The sequence below is a fragment of the Anopheles moucheti genome, chromosome 3 (genome assembly GCF_943734755.1).
Source record: "Anopheles moucheti chromosome 3, idAnoMoucSN_F20_07, whole genome shotgun sequence".
In the NCBI taxonomy this organism is placed as follows: Eukaryota; Metazoa; Arthropoda; class Insecta; order Diptera; family Culicidae; genus Anopheles; species Anopheles moucheti.
Genome location: NC_069141.1, coordinates 77,084,639 through 77,108,017, shown reverse-complemented (window position 1 = coordinate 77,108,017; position 23,379 = coordinate 77,084,639). Strand labels below are relative to the sequence as shown.

The window sequence follows — 23,379 nt, the reverse complement described above, 5'->3', positions numbered from 1 at the left end:
ATACCACCAACCACCGGCTGGGAAGATCTTTGTCCTTTGACTTGAGCATTGCTCTCGGGGATGGATCTGTGGGGTTGATCTGGTATGATCTATGGTCATTAATCATTTCGCATCGGGATCGGCTAGCGAATTGGGAAAAGTGTCAGCTCGCCGTACGGCACCGTATGTACGCACCGGCAAGCAACGCATCGCTTCCGGGTGTGACGGAGGGAGGTCGCGGGAGGGTGGATTTGTACGACATAATGTCAACGATTTTACGAGAAAATCTCTGCCCAACATTCTTGCACAACCTACACCGCATCGAACGCGTGTCACGCGTTGGTGGTTTAGCACCGTTTTGTGTTTTTGTTTTTGCCTAGTTGTTTTCGTTTTTTTATTTCGTTTTTGCAGTGGCTCTAGTTGTCAGCAGTGTCGAGCTGCAAAATAGCTACGGAAAGCTGGCACAGTCTGTGCCGGAATATCATAGAGCGTTTAATAAATATTTATTATGTTCCCGCCACGCTACGACGTGGTATGTGACACAATCTAAAATGGTTGAGCCGGTTCGCACCACGCCGCGTGTGCGAAGGGAAAACTTTCTGCAAATGATATAACGAAGCCTTCAGCAACGACACATTCAGCGGTAAAGTTGTGTAAGATTGAAGGTATCTCTGTGTGACAGTTGAAAGTTTATATTCACGAACGATGTATGTTCAGGTCCGTAACATGGTGCCATTGCCGGAGAAACCCAACCACCCCCGGGCGCCATTCGTCCCATTAATGTTCCAATAATTTATTAATAATATTAATACTTTTATGACACGAGCTTCTCCGTCACACCGGCCAAGTAGTCGCCGGGAGTCGCTCTTGCTAGGTTCGGTACACGCGCATCACTGTCTGCAAGCGTACAGGGCACGCAAAAAAAAGGACCACGTACGTACGTACGACAACGCGTGATAATGGTTGGCATCATTAAAGAAGCATATTTTACGGGCGCTTAATTTAATTTACTTCCCATCCGGACGTCGGGTTGACTGCGCTCCGCAGCAGATGGTTACGGTCGGTAAGGTTTTTAGTGTGATCGGATCGGGTCGGTGCTGAATGTTGTGGCCACGACATTCAGTACGATACTGTGCACCGCGCCCCGAACGTTGGCAGGCTGTAAATGTGGAAGTTCCGGAATGTGACAGCGTTGGGAAATGTGGGGATGGAGTGGAAATGGACCCGGGGGGCTGGGTGATAGATTGCAATAGTTGAGTGACGTTCGCTGCACAGCTGGAAAAGCTGTCGGTGAGCTTTTGCAGCAGCTAGCGTTCGCGTTTGCGATGACGTTTGACCAATTGGCACACAAAGTGTCGTGCCGGGTTGACGAAAGCGCTGGAGCTGGTTAGCTTAATTAATAGGCTAACGTTTCAAATGTCGAATCGTTCCATAAAGGATGGCAGCAAACATTTTGAAGCTAATAAACCGAATGTTCTGGGGCAATAGTTTCAACTCGATGGCTAATTGAGTGTGATGTTACTAGTTGAACTGAGCGGGAACTGGGGGGATTTAAAATGGCGTTAGGAATATATTGGTATTTAATTAAATTTTATCACATTATTGTCTGCCGACTGCAACCCAATGATGATTGGGTCGATAAAATATATTCGATGCTGGTGCAACCCCCTGCTGTAAATAGGGACTCCACCACAAATGGAAGTTCGTCCGCGTCCAGCGTTGGGTTGATAGTGCTCCATTTCAGAACGTGCACAATCGTTAAGTGATTTTGTTCGTAAAACGTGCTGTGGATTGGAATGGCAAAAAAAGACGTTCTCCAAACGAAATTCTTCCCTTTTTGAAGCGTCGTGTCGTGTTGCGACAGCAAAAGAAATGGAACTATTTTTCTATTGCGAAATCGATTCTTCTGATGCACTTGATAGCCGTGCCCGTATCGTAGAGGTACCCCTACGAAGCTAATAGAAATGGACCCGAAGGTATTTCTGGGGAAGATTTATTCAACAATCGATACCGGAATGTAGTGTCGGTGTTTTTGGAAGCACTGTATTTTGGCACTGTCGCGACCCTTGGCAACGTTCTTTAGAAAATTTGAAGTAAAAATGCACAAAATTGTCCTTAAAGTTTATGGCTGCGTGATTGTGGTAAGCGTCGGTTGTTTTTATTTCGCAATTGTAATAAACTTCAAGTGCTTATGTTTGAATAAAGCATGGAAACGGACTGTCATCGACACGGGGATACAAATTCGACGGCCAAAAGGTGTTGTGAGGCAACTGATGGAGAAAGAATTGCATGCTTGAGTCCATGTGTCTTTTTTACAGCCACGGGAAAGCACACGTGCAAACAGAGCACATGTCAACAAAACTAGCTTTGAAACAGTGTATCGTTTGGGAAGCATTTTCACTGGGAACTCGTGACTTGGATAGCAAACAAACTGCCGCATCGGTGCATTCGACACAATGGACAGATTGGGCCAAATATTGGTAAAGTTCTTTTTTTGTTTGGGGGTATTAATATGTTCTGATTGCTTTGTATACATGAATTACGATTGGCAATGAGATCTCACACAAATATTGTTTTAATTGGGTTAAAAATCCTGTCCTTAATGTTGTAAGATTTCGAAAATCCTTGATTAATATGTAATTTTTTCACAAAGAAGTATTCCAAGTGCAATAACATTTTGATTATTGCATTATTGATTTAACAAACTATCAAATAAATAAAAATTAATATTATTTTCATGGACATGAGAAAGACATTTCATATTAGTTTAGCCTTTTAAGTCTAAGTTTTGAATTGTTTTGACAAAATAAAAGACTCTAAAAATTATTAAAACTGAACTATTACATTAAATAAAGACTTTATAGGGCTTTTATTAATATTTTAAGGTTTCTTTATGAGTTCTTCCTTGGTAGTGCTCTGTCAAAAGATTAAGAAATAACACATTTAGATTTGTAAGGTAGGACAACAACCTCTCGGATCTTATACTCACATTTGAAAACTGCAAACGTCGACTGAAAGTTCCTTGACATCCCTTTAGAAATTTTATAAACACGGTTTTAACCCAATTTGGTCCATTGAATTGGTTTCTAGCAACCTTTAATATATTTCAAAGAACCAAGATTCATTTCTAGTAATATGTTTTTATGCCTTCTCGAGAAAACAAAAGTGTATTTTAGCCATAGCCCATAGAAACGTTTTCATTCCCTGTTTACCCCCCTTGTCCTGAATGGAAAAAACAAAATGTAGAAATTGAGCGTTTTGATACACACCAGAAACAGCAGACGAATGCAGGAGAACTGTGGCTAAGTCGTCTTTTGTTTCTACCACCCGGTTTTTGCTTGAGGACATATGAGAAGGATGAATTGCGCGTATGGTTCGCAGCACAACTTTTGAATGGAATGCCATATGTGCGCCATATAGGATAAGCATTCATCCATGGAGGCGCCTGGTGTTTCAGATACGCTTGTTAATAATACAGAGTTTTTTTCCAAAACATTTCAAATTATGAAAACTATGGTTACGGAGCGAGAAAAATTAGATGTTTAAAGATATAAACAATTTATCTGTTGAATTATCACCTACACTGTCGTCAACAGCCTTGTTCTAATAATGCATGTATAATTAAAAGGTTTAATTTAGCATTATATAGCGGAAATAATGTATGAATAATGGTCATTCAGAGTTTCGTTTCCATCGAGCTGCATTATTCACTTCCTTTGAAGACTTTTCGCATTGAGATCACTCTCCAGTTTGTTGGACGTAAAGCGTAAGCGTAAAAGTTACAAAATACTGGGCGTCTCCATTATAGCGCAGGATGGAATTAGTAAAATCCTGTACGATCAACAGTACTTCATTTCAATAGTAAAAATTCAATAATATAATCTTCATTATAAATCAAACTCATTCAAACACTGCTGCGTTGTGTAAACAAAATGGAAACAGGGGGGGAAAACAAAACATTTCAAACATATTCATGAGATATTAAATCAAAAATAAAATGTGTTAGAAAATCAAAAATGAATTATTCAAAATTCGACGCACCACCACCAGCTTAATAACGGATGTATTTTTCATGACGGTGGCACTGATTTTGTTTTGGCAAAAATGTGAATGTTTGAACAAAAACAAAAAAAAGATAGTCACTCTCACCATGGCCGGAAATACGTGACCCGGTGGATGTTGTATGCTGGCGTTAGGATTCGTTGTGTCAATATGATAAACTCACCTGAAAGTAGATTACCACCTTGCACATGGCCTTCCCCATGAACCACGTTTCCGTCACATCCCACACGACGGTCGGCGGCAGACAGAACAGTATGACGAAGAAGTCGGCCACGGCCAGGTTGACGATGAAGATGTTTGTCACGGTGCGCATCGTATGGTTGGTGTAAACCGCGATGCATACCAGCGCATTGCCGACCTGCCCGAAAGAATGAGAAGGAAATGGTAAAGCATGACACACAGAAATTGACGGTGCCGGTGTGTCGGTTTGGGCAGAACCGACTTTGCTGCACTTTGGCTGCAAGTGCTGCACTTGCTGCAAGCGCAAAGTTCTATTGAAGCGCACTGGCATTGGAAAGCTTGGCAGCGTAACGATGGGGTTGGGTGTTTGTTTTTTTGGCTACGTTACCGGTACGAGAAAAAGCAGAAACTTATTCGAAAAGTTGCAGCTACTCTGGTCCGTCCCGAGCGAGTTCCAAGCACAACAGACGGGCAATACACATTGGCATTGTATCGTCCGTTCCAATTGAAATTTGTTAAGCATTAAGAATGGTTTTTTGTTTCTTTTTGCCTTCTTGTCCTGGTGTACTATGCTGTGTTTGTTGAGCCAAAAAAACATCACTTTTCGATGCGATAATCAAATGTGAAAATGTTTGTTTGTTTGTTTGTTTTTTCTTTCGGCTGTTGATGTGTTACGTGCTGATCTTGAGGCATCACACACACACCCCGTACGAGCACTGAAGACGCTCGTTTCAGTGTGATTTTAATATGGGGAGGGTGTGAAAGAAAGAAAGAAAAACTGTACGGGGAAACATGGTGCAAAACGCAAATAATTTAATCAATTTCGCTCAATGTTGCAGGAATGTCAGCAATAAGAAGGAGAGACCCCGGAAAAACCTCTCCCGCCCCAATCTATACTTTGCAACCTTCACATGGCCCGTCCGGGCGATGCGAAAATGTCGGCAAAATGCGTACGTATTTAGCATATGTATGTCTTATTATAGTACTGCCGGAAGCCCTTGCCTTTGGTCTGGTGCGTCTGCGAGCCATGATTAACGACTCGCAACGTGACACAACAAACAGCACAATCGGCAAGCGGAATCTTATCCACTGTCTGCCCAACCGGATAGATTCCCTTTCCCTCGCCCGGTACGGATGAAGTTCGACTTTCACCGTTTTCCCGTGACCTTAATGTGAATGGCATGATCTTTTGTCGATGCCCCCCCCCACAGGCATCGTCTATCGTCGTTATGCCTCTCCGCAACCGCAACCAGTTGATGGAAAGATATCGCATTTGTTGTTTGCCATTGCGGGGGTTGAGTAGTGAGTGAAAACAAATACGAGTACGGGCGGGAGCAAATGGATTTTGCTGGCCACTAAATTAGCTGGGGGGAAGGAGAGAAAGTGGGAGACTGGGTGTGGGCGAGATGTATGATGGGTATAAATAAAACGGTTCCCAAACGTAAGCTGTTAATGAGCAATCGAATCGATCTAAATTTAGGGGCTTAAACTTACGCACCGGTCGGTTCCAGCCGGTTGGTGTGAAGAACGTTGCGTTCTCTTATGAAACAAGAAGCTAAGGTGTTGAAGTGCGATTCGAGGGACAGGGGCACCATCTTGTTACTCTTTTTCGAGAAAATAGAACGTGTTATGCAAATGAAGTTAAACGGGCATATGCAACATGCTAATTCCTGGTCGTAATTTATGCCTACCGAACAAGCCCAACCCAGTCAGTGGATGATTTCCGAATGCCGTTTTCGACAGCGGCTGTTTGCTTTGCCGAGGCATCTCCAACGTTAATGAGAGGAACGAAAGGGAGCTGCTGCTGCTGCTCTGCATCGTTCATCGCCAAACGTCGTAGTAGTGGGTTAAAAGTGAGTTAAAACCCACCCCCGAACGTCGGGCAGAGAAGCGCCCCTGAAGAACGGCAACTAAAACCCACTCTCACCCCGACATCCCGGAAGGCAAGCTGTCACAATGCAATTATCATTTAAGCTTGTTATAATGTTTGCTCGTCTGTCGGTTAAGACCCTTGTTCCGTGGGAGACTTTACGTACGTGCTTTACGTTACTGATGAATACGCTGCTCACTTAATTGCATGAACATGCAACTCATTCGACACAGCCGACTGCCGAAAATGAAGTCACTTCCATGTGTGCCATGTGTTTAGTTTAATTGACTCCCGGAAGGAGTTGGGGGCAGAGTTTTATGGGGACAATTTTTAACTCGGTTTCGCTCATTACAGCTTGAAGTTTTGTAAATATATTTTTGGCGCAAAACTGCTGCGTGTAATTCGATGATATGAAGAGAGCGTTTGAAACGATGCGTAAGATACTGCCGACCGTGCCTTCGAAAATGAAAGGTGGAAAGATTGGGTGTATTGTTTGGATTACGGGAAATCCATTTAAGTCGAGACTGTGGCGGTGTTTATGCTTTACACTCCTAACCCAAACATCGTCCCCATTCTGTGGCCCGTAATGCTTTGCCTTGGCAGCGCACATTCTCGCATTCGTGACACTGGACAGTCGGTGTTTTGTCTACGCCGTATCCCAAACCGACCATTTCCGCGTGTTTACTGCTCGTGGTTCTGGCTGGGTCCATGGCCGACCATGATCGGCTTTGGCTGTCGAAGATGAAAGACACTGCGGGCGGTACATGAACGCGCTACATGGAGAAATGTCCACACGCTAACGTCACATTTTCGGTTGCTCTGTAAACAGATGGTACTTGGAGTGTTTGGTCCTCCGATGCTGGGCCTGTGTATTATGTTCCACATGTCGCCAATACGTCGCGCAAAAAGCAAAAAAAAAAAACCTTCCCGGATCGAGTGTAACAGGGGGGAAAAAAGAGTAAAAATAGCTGACGGCCGGGTCAAACACTATCATCTGATGAGCCGCTGGATGATTGATACTCTCGCGAAGATTGAAGTGAAATCGTAATTATCGGATGTAAACGAACCCCGGCTGTGACAGTCGTGGCAAAGAAAGCCACCAAGCGGATCTTCAGGACGAGCTGGCTAATAAATCGATTCGGGTGCGTTTTCTTTTATGCTGCGCGAGGGCAATTTGCTTTAAATCATTGTAATTTAATTACCGATGGTGAAAGAGTCAACTGAAGAGAAGCACTAATTTGTACGCTCTGTTTTGCCGTTGCTGTGCGTCTTGTTACGAAATGCCTTTTTCGGGTGGTGGATCCACATTCCTGCATTGCATCGCGTGCTTATCGGTACCGGCAGGCTGTCGAAACCATTCGCCCCCATTTTGGTGGCTTTTGCGGTGAGCTCCGGCACATTGGAATCTTACTTCGATAATGAAACTTTCAATTTACATCCCATCTCAGTCGGCGAAGCGTTCGCGGGGTGAGACGCCTGCTTCAATCGGTTTGAATTTCCGACCAGCAAACTCGATCAACCGTGATGGTGGTGATGGTGCCGATCGGATTTCCTCCGTCCGGATTATCCGGCAGATTCATCGCACACGAAGCACGAAGCGTGGTGTGAAGGAAACTATTTCAAAACTGTAACCAATCACTCATGTTTCGCAGCGGTGAAAGTATGCGAGGAATTTCATTTCACTCAAGGCTGTGCGCTTGTTTTCCACATCCTTTCACGGATGACAACAGGGGTGTGTGGTGTTTTCGGATCGATCAACGGAAGGGATGATGCGGTTTGGGGCTGATTTCCCTTTTGATCGGGATTGGGGTGAAGAAAAGCAGAAGGGGGGCTGACACGGACACGAACCCGGAGCAACTCTCGGAACGATAAATCATCTCTTCTACCTGCTCGATCGCTCGCGTCTTGTCCGGCGAGAGACGGTTCCGGTGTGGTGTCAAAAAGCTTCAAAGAATTTTGATTGTAAAATTTGGAAACAAAAAAATAAAGCTGTCATAATCTACCTAGAAGAGGTCTCCAACTTCACGGCAAAGCAGAATGGGAGCATAATGCAAAATAAAATCTGCGACACTTCTGGGTGTGGCTTTAATCTGCCACTTGAACCACAAAAAGAAGGAACTGGCTGGTGTTGATTTAAAAGCACTTTCGGATAAAGTTATGACCTAGCCAGATGTCATGAAATGGCCCACATATATATGTCCGCAGGGTGATTTTTCCGTTTCTCTTCTCTCTTCTCTGAACAGGCTGGTGGTGTTTAGTGACTGAAGATAAATTGCCATCGCTTAGATCTTAAGGGTAACGAGTATGGAAGGAAAACAACAAAAAGTATATACACCGACCTCCCAATTGGAGTTGACATTTTACGGACACAAAAGAAACAAACGGAAGGGACGGAGTACAGCGCCACACAAGAACCCTACATGGAAGCCCATCTATCAATACGGATGTTGGAATGTGTGACCTGAAAATTGTTTAGATGACGGTAGATGAGACACTGCGCCTCGGGCAAGGCGTTACAAAGTGTCAAAATCAGCAAATCGGAAACCCTTTAGCTATTGCAGGAAAAACATTAACGAAATATAACTCCATATAGCCGTTGGGACTGCCATTAATGGCGGTAGAAGAATTACGGAGAAATGTTAGCTGTGGTGAGTTAACTTTATTTTATAAAGAAACTTTTAACAATCTTGCAACGGTGTCGGCATGGTCTTTGCACGGTTCTAGCGGATAAAAACCGGATATCCTTGTTGAAGTATCTGCAGCACTGATGAATAGTTTGTTTCCCTGGGGAAACCCTGCCGCAGGGTTTTGCCTTCCGAGCGAAAGTTATTAGAGATTAGTGCCAAGTTTTAATGAAGAAATGATGCAATCATCCATGGGTTTGGTGGATAATGAAAGCAAAATATAATTTTAAAATCAATTCGCTTTTTATTTTCCTTTGCTTTGCTGGGTGCAGCAAACCAGCAGTACTTACAGAACTCAATTATCGGCACGGCACACTCCTCACGTGCATTAATCGAATCGATCCGGTTGCTGTGATTTGAAGGAAGCAATAATAGAGATATATCGGAGCCGCTAGTTGAGCGAATAACGTACAGCTTGCCGAATGAGGCATCACTAATCCTCACCGGGAGGGAATTGTTGAGGGCTTTGCGAGGAAAAACTTACCCGAGAAGTGGAAAACAAAACATAAAATACACATCACTGGATAGAAAAGTTTTCCTTTGTGCTTGCGCCAGCACGGATACTGTGTGGTGCCACACAATATACAGGGCAAGGCAGAAAAAGTGTGCAATGTTGTTGATGATGAGCAACGGAGAGAATCTGCTTACCTTCAAACGATCTTTCGCATCGTTTAGAAACGTAAAACTGGAATTACCCCTCCAAAAAAAAAAAAGAAAAGAAAAGTATATCTGTTGAACACCGACAAAACGCCCTAACATCCGAGAGCCATTCCCACCCTTGGAAGGTTCATTTCGGGGAAAGCATGTACTTCACCGAGGGGTAAAAGAAAAAGGTGAGCTATCTATAATTCAATTGTGAAGCTGTTTTTTGCATTACTCAGCACACTTGAACCGTACGCACCGAACGGAGATTATGGTTTTTGCTAGCGACCTCTAGACGGGGTTTTTTGTATTAGACCTTGGGCCTGAGACCCGGAGTGTACTGTGAATAGTTTAGCTAACTAAAACTACGAGGAAGTTTTCGTTACGAGTAGATTGGGGCCTGGTCCTTTGCCTAATTGGTTCGGGTTAATTATTCCACGTACATTCCCGGCTTCCCGGCGAGTGCTTTTTGTCTTTTTGTTACGACAAGATTTTCTGTTCGGATTCATGCGCTAGTTGTAGGAAGTCTTCAGGATTTGTTCGATATTTGAGAACAAATTTATTGTAAGCGTCAAAAAGTTATATGTTGGAATATCCTTTTTGTGCTCGTCGCAATATTGAGTAACAAAGTATTAAATGAGCAGCAAAGTTTTGTAGAATTCTTGGAGCTTTTTGCCAGACAAGGTGAAGACGACCAGGAAGCTTAAAATCATATCCATCGTTTGCATTCACTATAGATCATCTTTTAGACAATTTTCAAGACAAGTTCCTTGACTTCCGTGATGCTAAATAGATTGTGGATCGATGATGCCATGTTTAGTGATGACGTTCGGGAGCTTGAAGTTCCAAGAATGTGTCCTATTAGCTTCATCCGGACTGATGCCCTCAAAAATATCCCGTGCCAAGCAGTGTACTATGAAACGGCGTCTTACAGGGTTTGATGGCGTCTTTTTGAGATGATAGAATAAAGCAAACGCCTATCACTACAAGCGCAGCAAATGACATTTCAACAGCCTTGGCTAGACACCACTACGACGGTAAAAGTTAAGTACGAACCGAGCAGTATAAACGTGTTCTAGGATGGACATGCACAGCCAGACGTTGATTGTTTGTAACATTTACTGTATTTTTCATAAAATAAAGCATATTTAATTCGATAAATGCAGTAAATATTGCTTGGGGTTAAAAGAAACATCGTTTGATTATCATAATCCTTCTCAGAATGCGTTTATACTCCTCGGATCGTACTTGGCTGATACCGTCGTTTGAATTTAGTGGTAAGTGGCGTGATGCCTACTGGGGTTGTAATGTCTAGTAAAGCCGTTGAAATGTCATGTGCTGCGCTTGGTGTGATAGGCACTTGCGTTGTTCTATCATCTGAGAAATCCTGTATTATAGGAGCTCATAATAAACAACCTCAGGACCTATTCCATCAAATGCACAACATCACTAAGGTCTCTAAGGGGGGGAAGGTCTCTGAAGGTGCACTTTTAAATTATTTTTCGCCTAGAGTTGCTAATATGACTTCTTCCATCAAAACAAATTCGTATTTAGACACTGATAAGGGAGTTAAATCGTTTTTACAAGTACAGTACATTAAGCCACACTTCTTCGAAATAATGCATACATGTTCTGGCATTAAATAATTTCGTTTTTTTCTGAAACCAAATGGGGGAACAGCAACAGAAAACACCAGAATTGAGGTATGGAGTATGTTGACAAGGGTTTATTAAATGATGATCAACTTCAGCTTACTGTCCCTCATCGGATTAAGGCAAACGGTAGGCCAAAGTTTGTGCGATTGACACCGGTTTTTCCTACCAACTCGATTTATTGTTCCACCAATCCATTAATAATGACAGCCCAGCCCATTACCAATGGCAGTGTGCAATCTACAACTATTTGTCACTCTATTTGCTGCATGTCTCGTGCATAATGTACGCGACCGTGCAGGATGGCAGGCAGGTCGATAAGTTGGGTAAATATTACGGTAGCGGTATGGTACTCACCAAGCCCATGAGAAAGACAACGGTGTGCGAGGCGATGAGAATCCATTCGCCCGTCGAAGGGTAGATGTAATCCATCAGCAGCTGTCGGTACTCGCTGTATGTGAGATTGCAAAAGTCCGGATCCCCGACGCATGTAACGTTGTGATCGATGAAGCAGTTTTCGTTGTACTCCATCTGATCGGAATCGTCGTCGCACAGGGCGTCGTTGTGGTCGTTTAGATTCACGGCCGCGTTATTGTGGGCGGTATGATTACCCTCGAGCGGTGACTGGAGTGTGGCTAATTCCAGGTCCTTCCCCAGCCCGAACGCGGACTCGTTCATGGTGACGTTATGGTACGGTGGAAACGGTACCAGCAGTTCTTCGCCGGTGCTGGCGGCGGTGGTGGTATTGCTTGCCCCGGTCATTAGCGTTGCTGACCGCTCCCGGTTTGTGGTGCAATTTCCGTCCATCGGGCCAGGATCTTGGCAAATGGTGCCGGCACCATTGTCTGCCCACGCTCTTGCCGACCGTAATGTATGATGTAGTGACGTACTTGGCGCTTGGCTCAAATCACGCCGGAACAGGAAATGTTTTTCCACTGTGGTGGGTGTCAACTCCGGAGCAGCCAGCTGGGACTGGTAGAGGTTGGTCACGCTCGTGCCCATGTCGACCCGCGAACGGTCTAACCTTAGCGGGGCGGATGAGCTACCGCCCCGGGCGGCCTGATCTAGCGAACTTGTCAACAATGTCACGGGACTGTCAGCGGTTCCGGCTGCCGGTGACCATGGGTTCGGTTCCGGCGGACGCCACTCATTGCTGCTCATCACTGCCCAGTCCCCGTTCCGTACCGCACCGATCGATATGTAGCTCACGTGAATCAGCATCAACTGGGCCCAGAATGTCCATGAGGCGGCCCAGTACATGGTCGAACGGTGGTGCCAACTTTTATGCCACCCACTACGCCTATACGTGCCCATTGTCGTACGGTATCACAGACTGGTTTGCGATATGTGGGGATGACTGGTGTGCTGCTTTAACAATGAAATGTAGTGAATCTACCGTAACGAAGGCGGCTCTACCGCTCCACTGCCTTTGCGAACCGTGTGTCCCGTCCGGACAGTTCATTCGACGATAAAATCGCGTCCAGCTGGATTCGTCCCGGTAAGCTTCCGATGGCTGTATGTTTCGACTAGCCGTTGGGGGAATGTCCTGCAGCTCAATCAGATTCAAGGAATGTACGCTTTGCGATAGGCCTAGTGGAAAGAAAAGGGAAGGAAGACAAAAACACACAACACGATTGTTATTGGTATGTGGTGTGAGATGGACCGGAATGATTTTACGTAAAAGAATCACACACACATTTTTCAAGATGATTCATGTGCGTAGGAAAAAGGAATTTGTCTTTGGAGACTTTTTGTCTGCATCTGTCTTAACGGATATGTTTTCAAATGGTAAACTACTGCTGTGAGGATGGGATGCTAATGACATGATTAATGAGACGTTTGGTTACATCTCACTCTCATTCCGTAGCAGACTACTAGATACAATTATCTCTTTGTGTGTAATTGTGTAGTTTACTATCGAAGGCAGTCTAAGGAGGCAATTGTTTTACGACATTAATTTGTTTGAGTAAAATTTCGAATGAAAAATAACATACAAATGAACAACAAACATAGGAATAACTCAATCTTATATGTTAAAGAAATATTGAAGACGTCATAAGTCGGCACAATGACTGCACTTGACACGGTTACATGGGGTTGAGAGCACAATTATGGAACCGTAATAACTGCCTGGTGCCGTCTGCTATTGACAGTATTTAAACCGAACCCCTTTTCTGGACGGATATCGAAAATATGACGCAAATGTTGCGGAATACACCTGGGAATGAGGTATACGCACTGTTAAGATGGTAGAGCCGTTTTATAGTGCGAAAATCCTTTACTAATATTGGCCCGTTGCTTTGTGAGTCATGCTAGCATGCTAATGCTTTAATTTCAATGTTTCGATTCAGCGCGGTACCGTAATTTGAGCTCAGTAACTGGTTCAATAATTGAGTTTAAATTTAATTTCGACGTTAAGCCTTTTTATGAAGGCAACTCTGACTGTTGGCACTGCAAATATGGATATTAAACTTTAAACTAAATTAGTTTGAAAACCATCTTCAAGAACTGAAGTACACCCAGTAAACCGAATACTATTCAAGCATATCGACAGCAAAATGGGGATACACGTTACCCTAGTGAGTACTACTCTCAATAAGATTTTTTCCACTCCGAGCGCATCATTTGGGTTAGATGTAGTAAGTGAATCGTGACCCAAAAAATTGTGTACGGTTGTTTTGGAAGCGCAGCGGGGAAATAGACATTCCACTGAAGTGCCATTTACAGTGAACCTCGGCAGAGAGTAAGGATTGAAGGCTTTGATTCAATTTGTGACATGTTATCATGTTTGTGAAAATTGAATTTTCAACCACAGTCAATGGTTACCCGCTTGCATCCGATACTATTCAGTAAAATTCTCCCCCCCGACCGACACACACACACACACACACACAGAGTGGGACCAAATTTCATTACAGTGAAATTGACATTTATGGAGAGCGCATTGAACATTGCCAAGATTCCATGAGGTTTTCCCTAGCTGTTATAAACAATATTATTTACTGGCATTCGAATGTTATTTGATGGACTGTAGGAGCCGGTAAGAACAAATTTGTATTTAGAAACTTCAAATGGCATAATGCAGTTGGGTGTTGGCTATTTTTTATATTTAAAAAAACATCTTGAACGTAGAAACAATCTTACTTTAACGTTTTTAGTATTAAATTTAAGCATTTAACCTTATTTTCGTTTTAGAGAACAAATTCAAACTCTACCAAGTGCAAAATAAATCCATAAATTTTCCATAAATAATGTTTTTTTCACTCTAACTTCAGGAATTTTTTTTAATACATTTACTGCATCTCTTTTTAATAAGCACTTAATTAAGCGCTACTTGGAAGCGCTTTGTACAAGCTAAGTAATGAATATAAATTGATCATCTCGTGTAACGCTGCAGATCATAATCACTCTTTTACGTCCCGTTCTGACTAGGGGTCGTGAAATTTATTAGTCTATGACCGCGGCGCATCGTGTAACTTAATCAACCATCAGGGCTGGTGAAATGTAATACCGTCCAGTTAATGAGTAAAACAACAAATGGGTCTCGAGAATCAAGTCTTATTGATTGCAGAGGGTGTTTTAATCCTTTCGTGATGTACTACGTAACCACATGTCTGCCTTTAATCCGTGATAAAGTAATGTGATTGGATTGTTGGTTCCATGGTGTGCGGTTAAAGAACCGTTTGAATGAAAGTCCACCGTAGAATTGCTTCATCCAATTAAATTTTATCACGGAGCGGAATTTACGCATAGGAAGTTTTATTGCTTCGGACACTTTAAACAGCATTTTCGTGCATAGAATAGAGAGAATTTAGATCGTTTTTGTAGTCAATTTACAGGAATTATAATATTTTAATGACCTTTATTAAAGTTACCTACAAAGTGCATAATGGGAAAACAAACCAAAAACTGAAACAAAATAAATGTCTCAACCCGTTTGGCTTTATAATTTCGTAATAAAATTTCATTTCATTGAAACTTTCGTAAAGCGAGCTATTTTAGAGCAGCCGTCTATTTCATCCGCAAACACGTGAGTTCCTGAATGATGCCTAGCGATGCTTCCCCACCTTGGTCGGCAATGTGACTTAGGTAAATCTGGAGAAGCAAAATAATTACACAATTTCAATGGAATTATTTTATATCCACATCGTGCACTGTTGCCATCTCAAGGCGGAGATTGCATAAAACCCCACGAGGGGTGTGTAAATACCCGCACTCAGCTGTCGTGTGGCCGGGCTTACTGTACGGGGCCAATATTTTGCGTAGGATTGTTTCCTGTCTGCTGTGCATTGCATCGAAAGCAAATTGACCCCAGGGGAAGATTTGCCGAGTTGCAGCAAAAACAATTTTACTCCTGTTCTGCTGTTTTCGTTCGTGTGTAGGAGTCAGCTTTGCGGAGACTTTCTGTGATTCATTTCTACGCCGTAGCAATGCCGTACACAGCATCAGCAGGAGTCGTTGACCAAATGGATGGTTAGTTTGATGTTAAACAATTTGTTGCAGCTTATACTCAGAACTGACAATGCTGTAAAATATGAGAAATTGTCAAATATTGGACATTGTATAACATTGTAAACCAATTACATAACTATTGATTTATGTTGCAATAGGTAAATATATAGTTCTTCTTAAAAAGACACACACATTTTTACATCAAATTATTGAAATTTTCACCCAAAAACTTTTCTACTCTTCCTTACATAATATAAAAATCATCTCAAAATGGTTTCAATTTACATAATACACACGATAAGTCTGACATATGATGGTGTAAAGCTTCGCAAGAGCTCAAATGCTTTTATTTGTACAAAAAAAAATCCTTCTTCTCTCCGATCTCCGGTGGTACAGCCATCAACCAACCACTTTCAGTTGTCGGTTTGACAAATGGGAGCCATAACGTTTTCTGGCACGGTCATTCGTTATGATTGCCATTTGATTCACCCAAACAACCTACATCTGGCGCATGTAGGATAGGCAAAAGCCTCCACCGTTTCGAACTACCACAGCGTAAAGCATGCGTAGCAGGAAACGGAGACTCTGCCACTCTTAAATTCTTAAAGTACTTTTATCATTGAAACGTCGCCCGTTTGTTTTAGATTCGAACAGTGAACAGTACTGCAGCCGATAAGATTAAAAGACCAAAATTACACTTTTGCCTTCGGGTTTCTTCGTTTCTGCTTCGCTATTGTAGGGTTTTTTTTTTGTTTTATTTGTGGACAGCCCCATGTGATTCGCCACGGCATTACTTCCTTGAGTGGTGTTGATATTTGTCTTTTCGATTACCACCAACATGCGATGTGCCATATCCCTGGCAGCACACACCCACACACAGACACAGTTTATATATTCGATCCCCCCCCTTGCAAGGACTGCAAAGGTCATTCCCGTATCCTGGAACTCCTTTATCAACCATGCATTCCACAATGAGAGAAATAAATCCAGTACCGGTGCTAGCGAGAGAGCGAGAGAGCTAAAGACGGTGTCGTAAATTTAAAATCGTTTATTTTTTCAATTTATTATATTTTTATGGTGTACTTTTTATGGTTCCATTTTATAACTCCCCAGCAGAAGATTGGGTGCTCTGTAGGGAGACGCGGTACGTGTATGTTTGATCATCGCTAGCTCCAGCACTGTACTTGCAAGGACTTGACGTTTGCCGTTGCCTGGGTAACGACGCTGTCTTCGCACACCGTAATATGTCTATAAACATTCGGGAATGATTTACATTTCCACCGATTTTCTGGTCATTGGACAATAAAAAAGAATGCCAAATTCGGGATGGGGGTGGTTTTTTCTTGTCGGTAAGGTTAACGTGTGGCATAAAAAGTGGTATTATGAGAAATCAGTGCTTTCAGTACACAATCCATCTTGAAAAAGGATCCAACTCCCGCAATGATGGATGATGCTAATCTGATGATATAAGTTGGGTAAACCGTAGGTCTAACACTTGCACGACGCGAACTGTGAAAGTGATGTAATAAAATTTAATTTATTGGTGTTGGTTAAATTATTCATAGCAGCCGAATCGGGAATATTCCGCCTAAATGAAGTCCAACCTAAGGACTAGCTAGTCCATAGTATAACATCACAAGATAGATAGGTCTAATTGTAGTCTAATTGGCCAAAAAACCGGAGGAATTATTCCTAGACCATTTCCAGAACGCAAAAAAGGATATAATGATGCCGTATTGTGCAATGATCACAGTGTAACAATATGCTTTGCTACGCAGACATTCATCAAAAGTGGGTATGGTGCATTACGATGGAATGTAATAACAATTACCCAAGCACTTGTTGCCATAACGCGATGTTTTGTTTGCATCTCACGCTAAGTATTGTGTTGTCCGTATGAATGACACGTTAAGGGGCCATTTTTTTGATAGATCTCCCGAAAGTATACATCACAAAAATTGGGAGTAAGGAACGCAACAGTCATTACAGTAGCCTGATGACTGTATGGCATGTATGGTTCAGCTTGAAATGGGCTGCGGTTTGAAATTGTTAACGAGGAAATGGTGCCCGTGTTCAGGTTGTATTCTATTATTACTCTGCGTAGAGCGTTTGGAGCGTATTATTTTCAGTGCAGTCTTCCACCATTATCGTTTATATTGTACACATACTTACTTACTTACATCTACAACTTCGCGGTCTTAGCCTACTATAGAAGTCTTTTAAACCGCTCACACTCACCCGACCGAATACACATCAATGTCAGCACTTCATCTTAATTTGGGCCTACCACGCCTCTTCTTTCCATGCGGACGACCTAAAAGGACTTTACGGGCTGGATTGTCCGGTGTCATTCTCATGACATAATTAGCCCACCAGCTCACAGAGGTTGTCATTGTAGCGGTTCCTCCATTGTCCTTCCACAACATACGGGGCCAAAAATCCTTCTTAGCAACTTATTTTCAAAAGCTTCTAGGAGGGTTCCGTCATTTTTGGACAAAGTCCATGTCTCAGAGGCGTATTTGAGTACTGGAGCTATATACCCTATAGTATATAGTCCCTGTAGTGTAGTAGTATAGTGTTTTGAGTAGAGAAGTTGTGCGTAAATTAGCATTTGTTAGCAAGGCCGCTGCTGGTGCCAACTCCAACCCGAGGTTTTTCGGCGCCTGCTCAATGCCTTGTATTTATGCCTTGTTTTATATATTGAAGGGAGTAAAGTTTACAATAGTTTAATGTGCCTTTTTCGCGCACTCTTTATGCAGCTAATTAAAACTCACAAACGAGAGACACAAGAATTCCTCTGGAATTGAAGGCTCTTACAGTCATGCCAACAACGACCGCGACATAAACTCTCACCAGCTCTTCTTCAATCGTACTTTGACCGATATGACTTTGTGCTAATGACGATGAAATCGAAACGTGTGTTGGTTTGTGTGTGTGTGTGTGCTTTTTTGTTCAACAATCAACAAGAGCATAGCTGAACCAAGCCGACATCTTGACTTCATTGTCATTCCACAAGCATACTGTAGGACGAATGGGACTAATTAGAAAACAAAAGGATGTCATCGCCTTTCTGTGCCCACCTCCTCTTTTTTTTCGCTTTGAAGACTCTTTAATTTAACCTTTTTCGAGTCATTGCTTGTACCCTTCTAGTCTGCAAGAAAGAAAGCGTTTCTATTACATCACTGCTATCTTATGCACCCTAATCCAGTAATTTAAACTAAACAAATTCACGCAAAGAATGTTATCACGTAGATCGTTACGCTACGTTAGTATTATTCTGGCCTCAGATTGAAGCAAAAGCATTCCAGAAAGGCAAACGCTTTACGGTTGCACGACAACAAAACCGGTTCCGTAAATCCCGTTGGACCGTTTAGATTTATGTTCCCCCTGCCAAACTACAGCATATGGCACACTCGTGCACCATTAATACTAAAACTGCATTCGAAAGAGAATCCAAACTCTGCACAAAATACTCGAACACCCGTAACCGGACCGGCGAACAACTTGCGTGTTCGATATGTACCGGTACGGCAAACCGGTCAGCAGTGCCACATCACACTGGGGCAAACGGGGGAAAGGTAATTATTATTATTATTACTCACCCATCCCATCGCACACCGGCTGCTGGAGCAGGAATTTTTGTGGAATAAAATACTGCGAGCATTCAAGTATTCAAGAATTATTTATCGCCCGCATGCACGTGATCGTACGACGACGGCATATCCGTCGGAAGCGCAATTGCAGCCTGCCGGGTGGAATGATGATACCGGTGGTATGAATAATTTATCTCGTAAAGCATGCAACCGTTTATCCAACCGTTACACGGAATTTTCACGTGTTTCAAGTGCACATAAATTACAAACTTTTACAACAATGGTTTTTTTTATAATGGTATGCAAAACTATGCAACGAAGGTGTGTGTAAAAATGTTAGAAAAAAATAGTGTTAGATATCCCGATTTGCTTCGCTTTTATTGTTATCGATTTGCATTCGTAACAGAGAAAACAAAAAAAACAAAAGCTCCCCACGGTCATTATTGTTCCGGGTGCCCGAAAGTTACTGTCTCGTTCACACCGCGTGGTCATGACCTACACTGTCGCCATTCCCCATTCGTGTGCGTCGTTTCGGCACACGATCGGCCTAGTTCGTTCCGTCCTCGTGGTTGTATTGTGTTGTTTTGCATTCAATACATTTATTTACTTGTGGTTACTATTTTAATTCCCTACCTGCCCTAGACCGTGTGTGGTGTGGTGTGAGTTCAAGTGCATTGATTCATTTCGTGGATGTTGCTCCATCAAGCTGCAGCCACATCGTTCGCCGAAGAGACGCGATCGGATCCTGCGGTGCTTGCGAATAAATATTTACCGGATAATGGCATCGGTTAATCGCGGGGGAGAAGAGGTTCTCGGAACAATAGTTTAGCTTGCTTCCAGTTGAACTTGCTTTGAACTGGCAAGCGCGAGGGAGTCCGCCCTGCAATGGTAAGGCGCGTCTTTTTTTGTTGCCGTTTTTGCCTCCATCTGCGCAGGCCAAACACACTCCCCCACCCCGGGCGTCAGGTTGGTGGTGGTAGTGACCGATTAACACAACGGTTGATGGTCATTTGTTAATGAAAGTTCCGCGTTCACCCGCACGAACGGCTCGGAAAAACAACGCCCGTTCTCGACTCATCGCGGGTCCCACGCGGTGCCTCATTAACGATGCTAATGCGGCTTGTTATAAAACCGATCACATGTACGCGCTGCGGTGTGACTTCCCATATACCATCCCCATCGCTCCCGTAGTATCGCTACACAGTAACCGGTACCGATCGATTTACTGCCATTTGTTGCCGATTCGTCGATCGGGAAGGTGTTCGGAAACGCCGTTGCTTTAGTGGCCGGCTTGGTGTGATCGTTCGCAGGCGGAAACAGCGTGTTGGTTTGTACGGTTGTGTGTCCCTCGGAGTAATCGGAAACTTGGGTGACTCGGTGACTCGGTAGTACACGATCACGGGATGATGCAGCAAAAGTGTCCCAGCATACCGGCCGTGTTTGCCGGGGCGGATGTGTTCATTACGGGCGGTTCGGGCTTTATGGGTAAAGTGCTCATCGAGAAGTTGCTCCGATCGTGTCCACAGATCGCACGTGTGTTTGTGCTGATGCGCGCCAAACGGGGCAAATCGCTCGACGAGCGGCTAAAGACGATCACGGACGGTGTGGTAGGTATTGCCGAGTGGGTGCATGCGTCAGAGTTAGCACGACGTTGACGAACGTTTTCACAAAAACCCGTTCACAGCTGTTCGATGTGTTGAAGGGTAGCAATCCGGACGCGCTGCGAAAAATACACCCCATTGAGGGGGACTGCACGCAGCTGAAGCTGGGCATGGCCGCCGAAAGCATGGAGCGCATGCGGGAGGTGCGGTTTGTGTTTCACGCGGCCGCCAGCGTACGCTTTGATGATCCGCTGAAGGATGCCATCCTGATCAACACCCGCAGCACCCGGGAGGTGCTGGATTGGGCGAAAACGCTGCCCAAGCTGAGGGCCGTCGTGCACATCTCCACCACGTACTGCAATCCGGAGCGGATGCGCGTGGAGGAGAAGATCTACCCGGCGAAGATGGACTGGCGGGAGGCGATCCGCATGGCGGAATCGTTCGACACGGCCATGCTGGAAACGGTGAAGGAGAAGTTGGTATCCGGTTGGTGTTGTTGTGGAGCGTACGGCAACAATGCACTAAAATACGTTCGTTCTATTGCTTTCTTCCCTTCCAACCAGACTCACACAATTCGCCCCGAACACGTACACCTACACGAAGGGCCTGGCGGAACAGATTTGCCACGAGTATCGTGACGATGTGCCGCTGGTCGTGTTCCGGCCGTCGATCGTCACCAACGCGGAAAGCGAACCGCTCGTCGGCTGGGTGGACAACTTCAACGGTCCGATCGGGTTGCTGCTCGGTTGCGCTTCCGGTGTCGTGCGGGCAGGGCTGCTCGATCTCGAGAAGCGCATCAACTGCATCCCGGTGGATGTGAGCATCAAGGCCATTATCGTTGCCGCCTGGAAGCGGGCCACCCTGGATGCGCCGGGCACGCTGTCCGTGTACAACAGCGCGGCGGAACCGGAGAAAACGATCAACTACGGTATGATGCTGTACGATGGCAAGGTGCTGTTCGATCGTACCCCGCTGTGCAACATGTTGTGGGCCCCCGGTGGTACCACCACCTCCAACAAGTACTTCTTCTACCTCCTGTTCTTCTGCTGCCAGCTGCTGCCGGCCCTATTCGTCGATGCATTGCTACGCGTCGCCGGCAGAGCGCCATTGTACGTCAGAGGTCGCGTCCCAGAAAGACATTCTGAGTATCAATTAACACCCAATTTCTTCTCGCTTCTTCTTCCATGGTGGTCTGTGGTGCATCGCACAGTTTGCTGAAGTTGAATCGCAAGATTTTCGATGCCCAAGTTTCGCTCCGGTACTTCATGAACAACGAATGGGTGTTTACCAACGAAAACTTCAAGCAGCTCGAGCACACGCTAATGAAGGAGGATCGGTAATGCACTGCACACACACACACACATAAACACTCCCTTGATGAGTTCCTTCCGCTTTTCTCTTCAATCTTTGGTTTTTGTTTTGCTCACTGCAGGAAAGACTTTTCGACCAACTTTTTCCTGTGCGGCATGATGGAGTACTATGCGAGCGCTATTCTGGGCGGCCGGCGCTATCTGCTGAAGGAACCGGACGAGAACATTGCTGACGCGCTGAAAAAGTACCGCCGTTTGCGTGTGTTAAACTATGCGCTCAAAGGTACAATGGTGTGCCTGATTGTGTACTACATCTACAGTAGGTACCTGGTGTAGAGTAGAGGGACCCCGTAAAATCTGTACGCTGCAGGGAAGGGAAGATGTTATCCGCATTTTGTTGAGAGTTATCGCTTGATAGAACCACAGAACATCAGTTAAAATCGTATCGTTATCAACCGTCTTCCGCACAACCGTCATCGACACTTTCGAGCTACTTCTCTCTAGCGACAAATTACCGTTTGCCACCCCAGTCCCAGTCCCGCTCCACTGGGTCGCAGTTACAGTCTGCGCTTAGAACCGTTTTAGAATAGCTAATCAATATGCAAAACAGTGTGTGTGTTTGGCCTACCGTTTTGCCACTTAAATCGCCAATGAATACGAAAACAGTGCGCCGCCACTCATTCGAATGAGCCAGACGAACTGTTTGAGCCGCACGCGGTCTGCTAAACCGCTAGTAGCGAAAGGGTCCCCCCTACTAGAGAAAGGTCGCCTCCAGGCACGGTACGGTTTGGGATTGCACTTTGGTAAACCATGAATGTGTTAATTTTCGGCCACCGCTTAGCTGTCTATCAAGCCCATTTATGCTGTCGTCATGCGTGTGGTTTGTTTTTTGCTTTTTTTGCTACTCGCAACTCGTGCAAACATGCTGGTTGAGAGGTAGCGTTGGATTAAAACGTGTAGCGTAGGATCAACTCAATTTAAATACAGTTTAGGAGAGGTTAAGATTGCTGCGAAATAAAGTCTAACCGTCATTGAAATGTTACTCCGATGTTGCTTTGTAACGTTTGGTTTTTATTTGAATGAAACAATCAATTTAAACGAAGTAAGGGTGGGCTGTTAGTGGAGATGGTAGAAACGATGGTCTACCCCACGACGAGATACGGTACAAAATTCTATACGAACTGGCTCACCATATTCCGATTTCACAGAGCAAAATCTTCTAATTTGAGAAACGGTTGGGAATTTACAAGAAGCTAACTCTAAATAATTGAAAGAATTATTAAATTGCTTCATATTAAGGATTAACAGACGGAACCCTTTTAGCCACGTGGGCTGGTAATGTCATTAGAATGAC

The 23,379-nt window shown here is 44.1% G+C and overlaps 2 protein-coding genes across 2 annotated transcripts in view; one reads left to right on the top strand and one right to left on the bottom strand.

Moving 5' to 3' along the window:
* The window catches only part of LOC128300708 (neuropeptide SIFamide receptor-like), a 34,962-nt gene extending 22,396 nt beyond the window's left edge, over positions 1 to 12,566 (bottom strand). The window contains exons 1-2 of the mRNA XM_053036870.1: positions 11,427 to 12,566; positions 4,205 to 4,399 (exon numbers count right to left, since the gene is read on the bottom strand). Coding sequence (XP_052892830.1) covers positions 4,205 to 4,399; positions 11,427 to 12,383 — 1,152 coding nt within the window. The 5' untranslated portion in view covers positions 12,384 to 12,566. The remainder of the gene's footprint in view (positions 1 to 4,204; positions 4,400 to 11,426) is intronic.
* Positions 12,567 to 20,286: 7,720 nt separating this feature from the next.
* Positions 20,287 to 23,067, top strand: LOC128300709 (fatty acyl-CoA reductase 1-like). The gene is made up of 5 exons (XM_053036871.1): positions 20,287 to 20,721; positions 20,799 to 21,190; positions 21,279 to 21,824; positions 21,926 to 22,051; positions 22,148 to 23,067. Exons 1-5 carry the CDS (start codon positions 20,518 to 20,520, stop codon positions 22,359 to 22,361), a joined length of 1,482 nt encoding a protein of 493 aa, XP_052892831.1. The 5' UTR covers positions 20,287 to 20,517; the 3' UTR covers positions 22,362 to 23,067.
* Positions 23,068 to 23,379: the final 312 nt, after the last annotated feature.